The 15129-nt window shown below is 40.5% G+C and overlaps 1 protein-coding gene across 1 annotated transcript in view; it reads right to left on the bottom strand.

The window, feature by feature from the left end:
• Positions 1-15129, bottom strand: part of N4bp1 (NEDD4 binding protein 1) — a 34975-nt gene that overhangs the window by 13067 nt on the left and 6779 nt on the right. Inside the window, exon 2 of the mRNA XM_048355660.1 lies at positions 8234-9903. Within this exon, the coding sequence (XP_048211617.1) occupies positions 8234-9903 (1670 nt within the window). The remainder of the gene's footprint in view (positions 1-8233; positions 9904-15129) is intronic.

The following is a 15129-nucleotide window of genomic DNA, read 5'->3' as shown; positions in this document are numbered from 1 at the left end:
AACCCAGACCAGGTATCTAGTTTGACCTAGAGAAGTATATAGTCAAAGTACATTCTCTACTTTAGGCAAGCCAAAGCGCTATGGCTCAGGCCTGGAAGCTTTGCAAAAATCCAAGGCCTGTAATCCTAGCTACTCAGGAGGCTGAGATCTGAGGATTGTGGTTCAAACCCAGCCCGAGCAGGAAAGTCTGTGAGACTCTTACCTCCAATTAACCCCCAGAAAACTGGAAGTGGTGCTGTGGCTCAAAGGGTAGAGTGTTAGCCTTGGGCTGAAGAGCTCAGACACAGTGCACAGGCCCAGAGTTCAAGCCCCATGACCAACCAAAAGAAAAAACTCCATGTAAGGGTAGGCCACGACTCCTTGTAACAAGGTTCCATACTGCTGGATAATTTTAAATTTCCTTTTAAACTACTCCCCCAACTAGTTGGGTCAAAAGGGTGAGGTTTATTCAGCAGTTCTTACGCAATCTCCAATGGTAACTCTGCAAATGATGCCAAAGCCTGAAAACTACAACTTCAACTTCGGTGGGAGGAGACGAGAGTATGTGGCTACTGAGGAGAGACATCATGGGCCCAAATATCGTCTACGTGTATCTCTGGACAACTTTACAGTGCTTTCATATTATTCTATCTAAGCCACATGTAATTGTAATTGTGTGTGTGTGTGTGTGTGTGTGTTTGTGTACTGGGTTTGGGCACACTGTTCTTGAGCTCTTTTTGCTCAAGGCTAGCACTCCACCACTTGAATCACAACTCTACTACCAGCTTTTTGGTGGTTAATTGAATATAAGTCGTCTCTTGGGCTTTCCTACCCAGGCTGGCTTTGAATCTCAATCTTCAGATCTCAGCCTCCTCCTAAGTAGCTACGATTATAGGCATGAACTACTGGTGCCTGGCTAAGTTACATGAATTGTTTTGAGGGGTTTTTTTGCCAGTCCTGGGGCTTGGACTCAGAGCCTGAGCACTGTCCCTGGCTTCTTTTTGCTCAAGGCTAGCACTCTGCCTTTTGAGCCACAGCGCCACTTCTGGCCTGTTCTATATATATGTGGTGCTGGGGAATTGGGCTTGCCACCAGGCCATATTCCCAGCCCTACATGTAGTTTTTAACCACACAAAATGGATGTGAAGATCACATTACTAAAATAAAATACATGTCAGGGGATGTAGCTCAGTGGTAAAGTGTGAAGCCTTGGGTTTGATCCCCAGCACTGCAAAAAAAGAAAACAAACCCTAAATATGGCACAGCATCTGATACATACCAGCTGATACATCTTTAGCTTAAAGATTCAAAATATTTAAATATGGCCACAGTTAAGATTCAATATAAATTGATGATTAGCATGGCAACCATAGATTTACAAATACTTGGTGAAAAGCCAGTTTAAAAAAACCCTCTTCTGGTTTGGGAATGTGGCCTAGCAGTAGAGTGCTTGCCTAGCATGCATGAAGCCCTGGGTTCGATTCCTCAGCACCACATATACAGAAAAGGCCAGAAGTGATGCTGTGGCTCAAGTGGTAGAGTGCTAGCCTTGAGCAAAAAAGAAGCCAGGGACTGTCAAAGAAGCTAGGGCTGGCAAAAAAACAAACAAAAACCCCTCTTCCATTCATCGAAAGTGTGTGTATATGTGTGTACATGTGTGTTGGGCCTGGAAGCTATCCCCTTGACCTTTGTACACTCTACCACTTGAGCCACAGCTCCACTTCCAGCTCTTTTCGTGCTTAACTGAGATAAGAATCTCAGACTTCCCTGCCTGGTCTGGCTTTGAACATTGACTCTCAGATCTCAGTCTAGTAGCTAGGATTACAGGTGTGAGCCATCAGCATCTGGCTCATCAATATAGCATGCATGCTATGTGCCAAGGATATGGCTGTTGATGTAGTTTTATATAGAGAAGACACAAACAAGTCCCCTTCATGGAACTTAGTGTAATCCAACTCACAAAATGCAGGCAACTGATTTAGTCTAAGGATTGACATCTCTCTGCCTGCCCTGCCAATGCCACATACACTTTAAAAGTTGGATGAGGTGGAATTCACTTAACAGAATCATTTTAAAGTGACTGGTTCAGCTGGACAATGGTAACTCATGCTTATAATTTAGGCTGAGATCTGAGGATCCTGATTCAAAACGAGTTCTGGAAAACAAATCCTTGTCTTAAAGACTCTTATCCTTTACCTCCAACTAACCAGCAAAAAGCTGGAACTGGAGATTTGTCTTAAGGGGTAGAGTACCAGCCTTAAGCAAAAAAGCCAACTGAGAGCTCAAGACCTTGAGTTCCAGCTCTAGTAACCATCATCCTTTTTCAAAACCATTGCTCTTAAAATATCTCTAAACTCAAATAAAATTCAAATCTAATCAAACTGGTTTGCAAAAGAATGTAACTTGTTGGGTGTGGGAGTAATGCCTATGTCCCCAGCACAAAGGAGGTTGAGGCAGGAGGATCTTGAGTTGAGATTAGTCTGGGCTAAATAATCCACAATATATTCAAAATCTGTAACTTTCCCTTAAGCACTATTTGGTGGCTTCCAAGAGAAAGCTAGGGGTACTAAGGATATTAGGAAATCCTGGTGTGTTCTGGAGAGTCACAATGACTGAGGAGGGGCACCATCTGCATTGTGAAGGGATGATATGTATAAAACTTCCTCCTTGCAGGGGCTGAGAATATGGCCTAGTGCTCGTATATATGAAACCCTGGGTTCGATTGCACAGCACCACATATATAGAAAAGGTCAGAAGTGGTGCTGTGGCTCAAGTGGTAGAGTGCTAGCCTTGAGCAAAAAGAGCCAGGGACAGTGCTCAGGCCCTGAGTTCAAGCCCCAGGACTGGCAAAAAACAAAACAAAACTTCCTCCTTTCAGACAGGACCATTTTACAGTCTCATTAATACTCCAAGAGGTGTGTATGTGTTTAAGGCACTGTTTTATCACTGCTAGGTCTAGGTTACTTTGCATTCTTATTCTTTGAACATCAGCTTGGGAACTGTTTCCACATACAGAAGTTTTTGAAAAAGTATTACTCATGATCGTGACCTACGTCAACATTTGGCCCAAGCTCCTAACAATGAGGAACTGATGCTATGCTTGGACTATGGATGACTGAAATTACAGTTTTACTTATAAAGCGGGTCATCTGCTGGGTTTCCCCAGAAGAGCTGCCAAAAGATGTGAAAGGGAAGTAAGAATACTGAAAATGACGGAAAATATGCTAGGTATTTTTACTTTCTGTCTTCACACTTTTAACATCTGAAGTGCTGCCTTTTCTTTTTTGGATAGCAAAACACAAATTTATTTTCAAACAAACAGTATAAATAATATAAAATAAAAATGTCTAAGTAATTTACTTTAAAAATGAATAGCAAGCAAGGTGCCACTGGCTCACACCTATATTCCTAGCTACTCATGGTTTAAAGACAGCCTGGGCAGGAAAGTCTATGAGATTCGTATCTCCAATTAACCACCAAAACACACGAAGTGGAGCTGTGGCTCAAGGTAGAACACTACCTTGAGCAAAAAGGCTCAGCACCCAGGCACTGAGTTCAAGCCCCAGGACAAGAAAAAATATTTATAAAAGTGCATACTGAAAGCCATCCAGCTGATGTTCACTAGGTGGGTTGGAAAATGACCATGCAGTGAACAAGCCTGAGCGTTTTTAAGGGTGGGGACCCTAGCTGGATCTTACTTCCACCTACCTCCACACCAATGTCCAATGCCTATACCATGGCTCTGTGCTATTGCACTCACTACCTTTGAACACAAGGGTACAGTAGCCAAGAACTTGAGCAAGCCATGCTTCACCAAGCAAATTCATGCGAGATATGATCCCAGAAGTATGTGCCTGGCTCTGAATAGGCAGTGTGCAATGTCCCTGCTCAGGTTGCCCAAGGCCAAACAGGACCAGAAGTTGATCAAGGAGAGGGTAACACACACATATTTGAGCTAACAGAAAAGGAGAAAGGCTAAGCGACATCCTTGTCACTATTAAGGAAAGCAGCTGCCATGAAGGACTGAACTTGTGTATAATGAAACCTTTATAGAAAACAACTATAAAACATACTGAAATAAAGCTAAGGATTGTGCCAGCTCAGGCAGAACAAAGTCAATGAGACTTTTATTTCCAATTAGCAATAAAAAAAATAGAAGTAGAGCTATAGCTCAAGTGGCACAGTATTAGACTTGAGGGAGAAAAAAGCTCAAGGACAGCATGTAGGCCATGATTTCAAGACCCAGGAGCAGTGAGTGTGTGCGCATGTGCTCATACACACACATACACGCACGCACGCGCACACACACACACACACACAACCACTAAGAGGGCTAGAGTTATGGATCAAAAGAACATAGCATGTAGAAGGCCCTGGGTTTTAGCCTCAGTACTACAGGAAGAAGGGAGGAGAAAACAGGTGTTAAGGCAGAAAATATAGATAAAACAAGACTGGGCGCTGGGAATGTGGCCTAGTGGTAGAGTGCTTGCTTAGCATGCATGAAGCCCTGAGTTTGATTCTCAGCACCACATATACAGAAAAAGCTGGAAGTGACGCTGTGGCTCAAGTGATAAAGTGCTAGCCTTGAACAAAAAGAAGCCAGGGACAGTGTTCAGGCCCTGAGTTCAAGCCCCAAGACAGGCAAAAAAGTTAGTCCAAGAGACTCTTGAGTCTTGTCTCCAATTAACCAGCAAAAGCTGGAAGTGGAGCTGTGGCTAAAAGTGGTAGAGCTTCAGCCTTGTGAAAAGGTCAAGAGAATCCAGGCACCAGTGGCTCACACCTAAAATCGTGACTACTCAGGATGCTAAGATACGAAGATAGTAAGTAGTTCAAAGCCACTTCGGACTCAACTGTCTGTGAGACTCTTATCTCCAATCCAATAAACTACTGAGAAAAAACTAGAAGTGCTGCTGAGGCTCAAGTGGTAGAATGCTAGCCCTGAGCCAAGAAAGCACAAGGCCCTGAGTTCAAGCCTTACTACCAACAAAAAAACCGAAGTCCTAAATATATACTGTATTTCAGTCAAAGTAGGTATTCTAATAATTCAAGGTTTTAGTTGATCTTTCAGAAATCCTAGGGAAGGGCTGGGAATATGGCCTAGTGGCAAGAGAGCTCGCCTGGTATACATGAAGCCCTGGGTTCTATTCTCCAGCAACACATATCTAGAAAACGGCCAGAAGTGGCGCTGTGGCTCAAGTGGCAGAGTGCTAGCCTTGAGCAAAAAGAAGCCAGGGACAGTGCTCAGGCCCTGAGTCCAAGCCCCAGGACTGGCCAAAAGAAAAAAAAAAAGAAATCCTAGGGAAAAGGTCACAGAAGTGTCCTTAAAAATACACTGAAAGTACTTGGAATATTTAGCAACTTCTTCATTTCATGTGCAGGTGCCTGATTTTCTTAACTGTGGCTGCTCAAAATTTTAGACTTAATTAAAAACCAATGGTAGGCTGGGAATGTGGCTTAGCGATAGAAGTGCTTGCTTAGCATGCATGAAGCCCTGGGTTCGATTCCTCAGCACCACATAAACAGAAAAAGCTGGAAGTGGTGCTGTAGCTCAAGAAGTAGAATGCTGGGGCTGGGAATATGGCCTAGTGGCAAGAGTGCTTGCCTACACATGAAGCTCTCGGTTCGATTCCCCAGCACCACATATATGGAAAACGGCCAGAAGGGGCGCTGTGGCTCAGGTGGCAGAGTGCTAGCCTTGAGCGGGAAGAAGCCAGGGACAGTGCTCAGGTCCTGAGCTTAAGCTCCAGGACTGGCCAAAAAAAGAAATAAATACTGAAATAAAATAAAACCAATGGTATATTAAATTTTCCCCGCCCCCCCCCCCCAAATAGCCTCTTCAATAGATGGTGTTGGGAAAACTGGGTATCCATATGCAGAAAACTCAAAATGGATCCCTGTTTGTCACCATGTACTAATACCAATTCAAGTGGATCAGAGACTTCAACATCAGACGCAAAACACTGAAACTATTGCAAGAAAGAGTAGGAAAAACATTAGAATTTATGGGTATAGGTAGAAATTTCTTGAAGAGTTCCAGGGACACAACAGATAAGAATGTGAGTTGATAAGTGGGACCACATCAAATAAAGTTTCTGCACAGCTAAGGACATAGTTACTAACTAGAAAGACAGTCAACAGACCGGGAGCAATATATCAAAGGCCTAATATCCAATATATACAAGAAGCTCAAGAAACTAACCCCTCTCTAAACAAATAAACCAATCACTAACTGCGCAAGGAAGCTAAGGAGAGACTTCTCCAAAGAAGAGGTAAGAATGGTAAAGAAACATATGAGGAAATGCTCATCATCCCTGGCCATAAAGGAAATGCAAATGAAAACAACTCTGGGATTCCATCTCACCCCAGTTAGATTAGCCCACTTTGTGAATTTGAACAACAAATTTTGGCAGATAACTGGGGGAAAAGGAACCCTTACTATGCTGTTGGTGGGAATGTAAACTAGTACAACCGCTCTGGACAGTAATCTACAAGTTCCTCAAAAAACTAAACACAGACCTTCCCTAAAACCCAGTCATACTACTTTCTAAGGCATCTAGAACACCATGAGCCAGGATAGGATAAAGACACCTGCACATCCATACTCACAAACACATTATTCACAATAAATAGCCAAGATATACTAACAACCCTGATGTCCCACAATAGATGAGTGGATCCAAAAAAATGCAGTATATATATGCAATGAAATTTTACATAGTCATTAGGAAGAATAACATAATATCATTTGCAGGGAAATGGATGGAACGAGATAAATCATATTAAGCGAAATAAACCAAGCTCGAAGGACAAACAGTTCATATTCTTGCTGATGTGCAGAAATTAGATCTAAAATAACACTGGAATATGATAAATTATACAGATTCTAGATTTCACACACAGTGAAACCTAAAGAGGATACTTAGGAGAGAAATACAAAGGCACAATGCCTAAGTGCTTCTTCATATTTGTAAAAAATAATACACATATTGAAACAAACTCCAAGATATGGAAACAAGAGACCTCTCTCTTTTTTAGGTTTCTGATGATTCTGTCTTCTTTACCTAATATATGCTGTATTCAAGGGTACATCTTCGGGAAGTCTGAAGGATAAGGACTTAAGGGGAAAAGGGTAAAAAAGTGCAGCAGTGGAGCTCACTGGACACTGACAACTATACAACTTGTGGGTGGACACAGGAGGGAGGGACTGGGAAAGAGTAAGGGAACAGAAGACACTACAGAAGGAAAGGTACTCATTACCTGACTCATATCTATAATAATAAATTAATAAAAATATATATTTGTCCTACTAGTGTCTGTATGTGGTAAACTGAAACCTAAGTTTACAGATAGGAAGCAAATGGCAACCTAATTTAAGTACATACTTTTAAAAATAGCTTTGTCTCAGCAAATATTTCCACTTAGAGTGAACACACTTCTATTAGCCCATAGTTTTAAAAAGTTTACAACAAATGCCTTAATGCTTTAATCTGGTAGTTTCTATATATCACTTCCTTTAATTCTTCCAAATGTACTACGTCTAACCTTTTTAACAATGGGGTTGTTGGTTTTGAAGGGAAACTTTACTCAGTACTTGTTTATATGGCATGACAAAGAACAAGAGTAAGGCCCATAGAATATAGCAAATGAAGGTTGGTAAGGTTAAGCAACCTGTTGGAAATTTAACAGCTGACCCACCCTATGGTTAAATGATCTTAACCACTACACTGAACTGCCCCATTAGAGAAGAAACCTAATTCCACACCACAAGTATAAATACAAGCTCAAAATAAAAGTTCAAACTTTTTTGGGAAGGAAATTTTGATTCATCTATCAGTCAAGCTATTGAAAAAACTATATCATACCTACTATACCACTACATACTCTTAGTTACAGACTAGGCATGTTTCAGCATGAAGACAAAGCAATCTTTTTTGCCTTAAGCTCTATTCTTGTATTCAGAACATAATGATGTTCACAGTATTAATAACCTTATAACTTAAAATACTCTATTTTGCACATCACTGAGCAATATTCAATAGGAAAAGAAATTTTACAATCTCTGAATCATAGTTCAGTAGGGTCAAGCAAAGTTACAACTCCAGAAGATGACGTGACAAAACTTTCCAACCAACCAGTCCCCTTTCCCATGCCACACATAGATCAACTAGACAGATACATAGTGTAGTTCCAAGATACATATGTAATTCCGAGATAACGCTTAGAATACCATGTAAAATAATGGCAGTGGACTTACGTAATTGCAACATTGCTCCCATCTATAACAATATGCTTCAAATCCATTCTCCCTGGTTCATTTTTTAATTCCAGCTTGTAGGGTACTTTTAGAGTATCTCGAAATCTTTGAACCCCGGTAACTGAGGAGTCGATATTTTCAGAGGGTCCTGAAAACCTTGCATCAGAAACTGAAGGTAACAAATGGGACAGTGGCATTGGTGGGGAAATGGACAGACAATCTGGCTTGGACTGAGGAGAGGTACAACATCCTGAACGTTTCTCATAGGTAGACTTCATATTATTTGGAAGCAAGGGTTCTGGCTGCTGTTGTAAACCATTTTCAGGAAAAACTGGACTTTTTTGCTGGTGACTTAAGGCTCCTCTTGAGACAAGATTAATTTCTTTGGGACTTGAAGGGGCAACAGAGGGTGAAAGGCCATCAGTTTCAAGGTCTACGTTACAATGATAGTTCTGGTCTGAACCCCAGATTTCATGTTTCTGTTCTATTGGCACAGTTCTGAAAGTACTAATTTTGCAATTTGAGGTACATGGTTTAGATAGTAACTGAGAAAACTTTTCTACCATAGTTTGCTGTGTGTGATTCTGTGTTTTCTTCTGAAAGGAATCTGTTGTAAACTCATTTATGCTGCTAATACTTTTACTTTTGGTTTTGTTGGTTTCTGGATATGAAGTACCAGGTGAATGTTCTCTGTCTTCTTGAAACCTTTTATTTTCTTTTTCAATTTCTTCTAAGAGCAATAACGGTTCAGTAGAAGGCCCATATACCTTAATGACCTTCTCAACAATTTCTTGGGAATAGCCCATGGTTTTAAAAAAGTTTACAAGAATGTTGTATTCCATTTCCTCAGTAGTGTCTTTTACATCGGGATTTAAATTTACTTCAGTAGAAGAATCAGATGAATCGATTCCATTTCCAGCTGATGTCTTACCACCATGCAAGAGCTCTTCTTCTTGAACATTTTCTAAAGAAAACTGTTTCTTGGTATGCCTTTCCTCTGAATCAGAATATCTCCTTTTGTAACAAGCTCTCTCTTTGGAAAGGGCCTCTTCATCTGGGCTTGCCCCATTTACTGGAACTTTAAGCACATCTGGGGAACTAGAAAAGATTGTGTCCATTTGTTTTGTAAGCTCTGAAATAGGAGTCCCAGCTTTATTTCTTGCATCTTCCTGCAAAACAATTTCATCTCTAGAAATATTCATTCCTGTCTCAGTATTCTGTGTGAACTCTGGTTGTTGGCCATCTCTTACTTCAATAACATCATCATCTCCTGTTTGAAATAGATTATCCTCACCCTGTGTGAGTGTTAAAAGTTCTTTCTTCAAGGAAGTAGGCAAAATCAGTAAATCCATTGTGTAAATGTCTGCATGGGCTTCAACAAATTGTTTGAATTCCCTTTTTATCTCTGATTCTTTCTGACTGCTGGGTATGTTCTCATTGTTCTCAAAGAGCTTTACAAATTGCTGAATATGGCTCCTGGCCATGACCACAGCTTCAGCACTTCCTCTAATGCCAAGAAGACCAATGTCTAGGACACAAAGGTCAGCACAAGTATCCTGAATCAAGCTCTTCAGAAACAGGCTCTCTGCTCCAACAAAAATGCAGTGCATGGCTGTGGGGTAACACTCTCTTTCTTCTAGCTCAGGTTCACAGATTCCTTTGACATATTCCTGTGAAGAGGAAAAAAAAATACATCAATTCACAAAAGCTCCTTACAGAAAATTATATTAAGTTCTACAGGTACTTAAACAAAAGTCAAGCTAATTTCATTTTTAATGTAAGCATATTTGTTTAATTTAGTGCAAAATACCATGATTTCGATGGAAGATTAACAATGTTTAATCAATTAGAGGAATTGAAAGCTTTGCAACTACTATCTAATAGGTAAGTATTTCTGTCCATCTTGGTATGTCAACTCAAGGGGTCTGCCTAGCTTGTACAACCAAAGAATCCCAATACCCTATTCATTTACATCTAAAAGACAAATATGTGCTTGTAATAGTCATTACCAATACATAATCCAGAGATAAAAGATAATCAAACCAAATGATTTATTACAGTGCAAACCTTGACTTTTACGTTGTCACTATTACTCATGGTTTCCACATGTAACAAAACAATTGCCCTGCCCACCCCATATTCCTTATAGGCATTTAGAACAAAACAAGATGGTATGAACAATCTACGCCCTATAATTCTGTGTTTTCTAAGATCAGGATGTTTAAATTAAACATAGACCTAAGTATAAAGAGGTGAAGCAGGCTAAAGTACACATACACACCACGGTAGAACACACTGTTAATACTACTTTCGTTTTAGAGCTAGTACGTTAGTCTCAAACTCCAGTAAAACCTTTGTTGTGATCTTGCTCAACTTATTCTAAGCTCAATTTCTTCAATGATAGAGGTAAAGAATAATACAATCTTGGAAATTTGAGGGAATTCAAAGAAACAATACAATAGAGTGCCCTCTATACAGTAAATACTTACAAATAGCAACAATGTCAGTTCAGTTACCGGTGAAAACTTTCTGGCTACACATTTGTGAAAAATAAGCCTAGTAGATACTTTATCTACACTTTTCAACTAAAGTCCTTACCTACATCTGTAATTCAAAGTTAGGGAGGGGAATATGGCCTAGTGGTAAAGTATACATGAAGCCCTGGGTTCGATTCCTCAGCAACACATATATAGAAAACGGCCAGAAATGGCACTGTGACTCAAGTGGCAGAGTGCTAGCCTTGAGCAAAAAGAAGCCAGGGACAGTGCTCAGGCCCTGAGTCCAAGCCCCAGGACTGGCAAAAAAAAAAAAAGAAGAAGAAATGTACTCATTACCTGATGTGTGAAATGGTAGCCCCTCTGTATAATACCTTAAAAAATTATATATATATATGTGTATATATGTGAGAAATTAAATGGACATTAACTTCCAATGACCAAAACTTCCCTCGATGAAAATAAGGAAAGAACTGATGACACACAACCCACTTTTCCAGGATTAGCCACCCCATGTCCTCAGGTTCCAATAAATCTTCAAGTCTTAGAATCTCTAAAAAATAAGTAAATTAGTAAGTACATGTTATCAACAATTAGAAAATTTGTGTCCTATATTTGTATTAAAATAATGGATGGTTAAATATTTCATATCTTCTTAAAGAAATACTTGGCAGAAAAGGCCAGAAGTGGCACTGTGGCTCAAGTCATAGAGTGCTAGCCTTGAGCAAAAGAAGCTCAGGCACTGAGTTCAATCCTCAGAACTGGCAAAAAAAAAAAAAGAAATAAAATTATAAAACTCATATTGTTGTACCAGGAGAAATTAAGTAATTGTGATTCATAGATTTTACTAACATTGTAAGTGTGGTAATGTTTCTTGTTTGGCAGCAGTGTTCTGAAGGGAAACAGACTGAACAAGAGACTGTAAACATGCATGTATGTAATGCACATAAATATGTATACTGGGGCTGGGGATATGGCCTAGTGGCAAGAGTGCTTGCCTCGTATACATGAGGCCCTGGGTTCAATTCCCCAGCACCACATATATAGAAAGCGGCCAGAAGTGGCGCTGTGGCTCAAGTGGCAGAGTGCTAGCCTTGAGCAAAAAAAAGCCAGGGACAGTGCTCAGGCCCTGAGTCCAAGCCCCAGGACTGGCAAAAAACAAACAAAACAAATCATAAATATGTATACTAATAACATAAATTTACATACTAAGTAGTTCTTTATTTATATCTCCACACACACCAATGCAAACATGTACACAAACATGAATAAAATTCAAGTGACTATAAAGGCCAAGTAGTCCCATAATCAGCCATTTATCTTTTTGTGGGATTTCTGTTTTTGTCAGTTGTGGGGCTTAAACTCAGGGCCTTTGCTAAAGGCTAGTTAGTGTGCTACCACTTTGAGCCACAGCTCCACTTTTGGTTTTTGAATGGTTAATTTGAGATTAAGAGGGACTTTTCTGCCTGGGGTGAATCTGAACCACAATCCTTAGATCTCCACCTCCTAAGTAGCTAGGATTATAGGCATAAACCAGGAAAACCCGATCAAATTTCAATTTAATCTAAAGTCTGGATAACTAAGGGAGATAGTGAAGTAGATCTGATTTCAAACAAGAGAAGACATAAGGAGACAAGAAGAACATGTTCCCCCCTCTTCTGCCTTTATCCTGTGTCTAAGAATTTAAACAATGTGTGGAATACACAAGTCAATCACACAATATTTGTCATTTGTGACCACTTATTTTGCTTGGCATAGTATCTTCATGGCTTGGCCCTCCTATTTATTATTTGTCAGAATTTTCTTCCTTTTTGAGGGAGGAGGTAACAAACAGTACAAGAAATGTACCCAAGGCCTAACATATGAAACTGTAACCTCTCTGTACATCATTTTGACAATAAATAAGAAAAAAAAATTTCTTCCTTTTTCACCTGTTAGGGGCTCTCTATATAGATCCTATTTTGATTATCCTATATCAATCCCAATGATGGACATTTAAGCTATAGTTTTAACGTTTGATTATTGTGAACAATGTTTTAATTAATAAGCATGTACAAGTATCGCTCCAAAGCAAGCCTTTTATCTTTAGCTATTAATAAGTTCAGAAGAACTTTACAATAAAGGTAGTACACAGACAGTATGGCCCCTTCATCTAGTTTCCCTTAATTGCTGCCTAAGTACAATACTAAAACCAGGACACGTACAATGCCCCTATATGTGCACGTGGTTCCATTCCAATTTATCACATGATGTTCTGTGAAGCGACCATCTTGATCAGCATGAAGATCCCTTCATATCACCCTATCACATCTATTACCTTCCACTGCCTAGCAGCTACTCTTGATTTTATTTTGTGACCCAAACAATGTGACTTTTGAGGTTGGCACAATTCTCTTGAGACCTTATTCAATGTCACAGGTACCAACAAATTATTTCTTTTTACCACTTGTGGCATGTCATAGTATCAGTGAACAAGTTTTTAACCATGTACCCACTGAGAGAGTTGTTCAAATGTAGTACTATAATAAAGTTGTACTCAGTGCTGTAGTTCACACCTGGAATACTAGTTACTCAGAGGCCAAAATCACAGTCCAAAGCCAGCCCAAACAGGAAAGTCCATGAGATTTCTAACTCCAGTTTATCAGCAAAAAGCTAGAAGTAGAGGTATGGCTTAAGTTCGGTCAGCACGTGTGCATCAATACATCAAATAAAATTGTTACAATCAATCATGTTCAGGTTTTTATGTGAAATAAACATTTCATTTCTCTAAGATAAATGCTCAGGAATACAGCTGCTAGGTTACTTAGTACTCCGTTTTTGAAGGACTACGAAACTATTTTCCAGAATAGCTATAGTATTTCACATTCCTCCAACAATTGCAGCTTTTAATATTGCCATATTTTAGTCATTCTTCCCAGGGTGTTGTGCTCTTAACTTGGTATTTTCCTCCCAGTTTGTGATGCTGAATACATTTCAATGTGCTCTATATCCATTTCCTAATTGGATTCTTTTTTCACTGGTGACTTTTTAGATGTTAGAAATATGATTTCCAGCATACACATTTTGTCCAAGCCTACAAACTCTTTTCATTCTCTTAACAGTATGTTTGGTGATGACAAAAGTTTTATTTTCTGTACCAAGTCTAGGTCGTAAAGATATCAACATTATTTTCTAAGCATTCACCCCTCTAAGCCTATAATCCACTTCTGAGTATTTGTATATAGTATAAGGGTTCGGGCTGAGATTGATGGTTTTATTCTAGTACCTACCATTTCTTTCTTTTTTTTGCCAGTCCTGGGGCTTGGACTCAGGGCCTGAGCACTGTCCCTGGCTTCTTTTTGCTCAAGGCTAGCACTCTGCCACTTGAGCCACAGCGCCACTTCTGGCCGTTTTCTGTATATGTGGTGCTGAGGAATTGAACCCAGGGCCTCATGTATATGAGACAAGCACTCTTGCCACTAGGCCATACCCCCAGCCCAGTACCTACCATTTCTTTTTTTTTTTGGCCAGTACTAGGCCGTGAACTCAGGGCCTGAGCACTGTCCCTGGCTTCTCTTTGCTCAAAGCTAGCACTCACTCTGCTGTCGGGATCTGAACGATCCCCTTCTCCCCGATCCCACGGGGAGAATGGTGAACCCTTAAATCTATGAAAGAGCACTCGGCCTTGCCCTCCGCCGGCGGAAGGCCAAAGGCATACTCGCATGGACATGCGCTAAGTTGAGGAAAGGTTGCTGAAGCCTCCCCTCCCCCCAGTCCCCTCACATGTTACTAAGAGCGGGGGCGCGGGGGCGAAAAGGAAGGGACACGCTGCGGTGGTGGGATGCGTCTCAAAAACTTTAATAGGGAAAGGCACTTTTATAGAAGTAATGGCGGGAAAGAAAGGGGGCTGGCCAAAGGGCCAGTCATAGGCTAAAAGACCATGTCCATCAAGTGACATCACGAAACTTCCTTTGTGGGCGGGACAACCCCATCATGGTGGCATGCACGTGTTCACCTCCCAAGGGCCAGAAGGTGGGAGGGACTTCCATTGTCCCAAGGCTGGTGGAAGGGCAGCCTTCCCCCAAGGCCATAATAATCCCCAACACTCTGCCACTTGAGCCACAGCACCACTTCTGGCCATTTTCTGTATATGTGGTGCTGAGGAATCGAACCCAGGGCCTCATGTATGTGAGGCAAGCACTCTTGCCACTAGGCCATATTCCCAACCCCTACCATTTCTTGAAAAGTACCAACTACTGAACTGTATCTGTCAAAAATGAGCTACCATATTCATTGTGTAGGGCACCTTCTAGTTTCTCTATTCTGTCTATTCTGTCTTAGCTAACCCTTCACCAATACCACACAGCTTTGATAACTAATTATGTAAACTGATAACTATAATGTCGAGATTGGATAAAAGCT

Source organism: Perognathus longimembris, chromosome 10, assembly GCF_023159225.1.
Source record: "Perognathus longimembris pacificus isolate PPM17 chromosome 10, ASM2315922v1, whole genome shotgun sequence".
Classification (NCBI taxonomy): domain Eukaryota; kingdom Metazoa; phylum Chordata; class Mammalia; order Rodentia; family Heteromyidae; genus Perognathus; species Perognathus longimembris.
The sequence above is the reverse complement of the archived record's forward strand: the minus strand, read 5'-3'. Positions and strand labels throughout refer to the sequence as shown.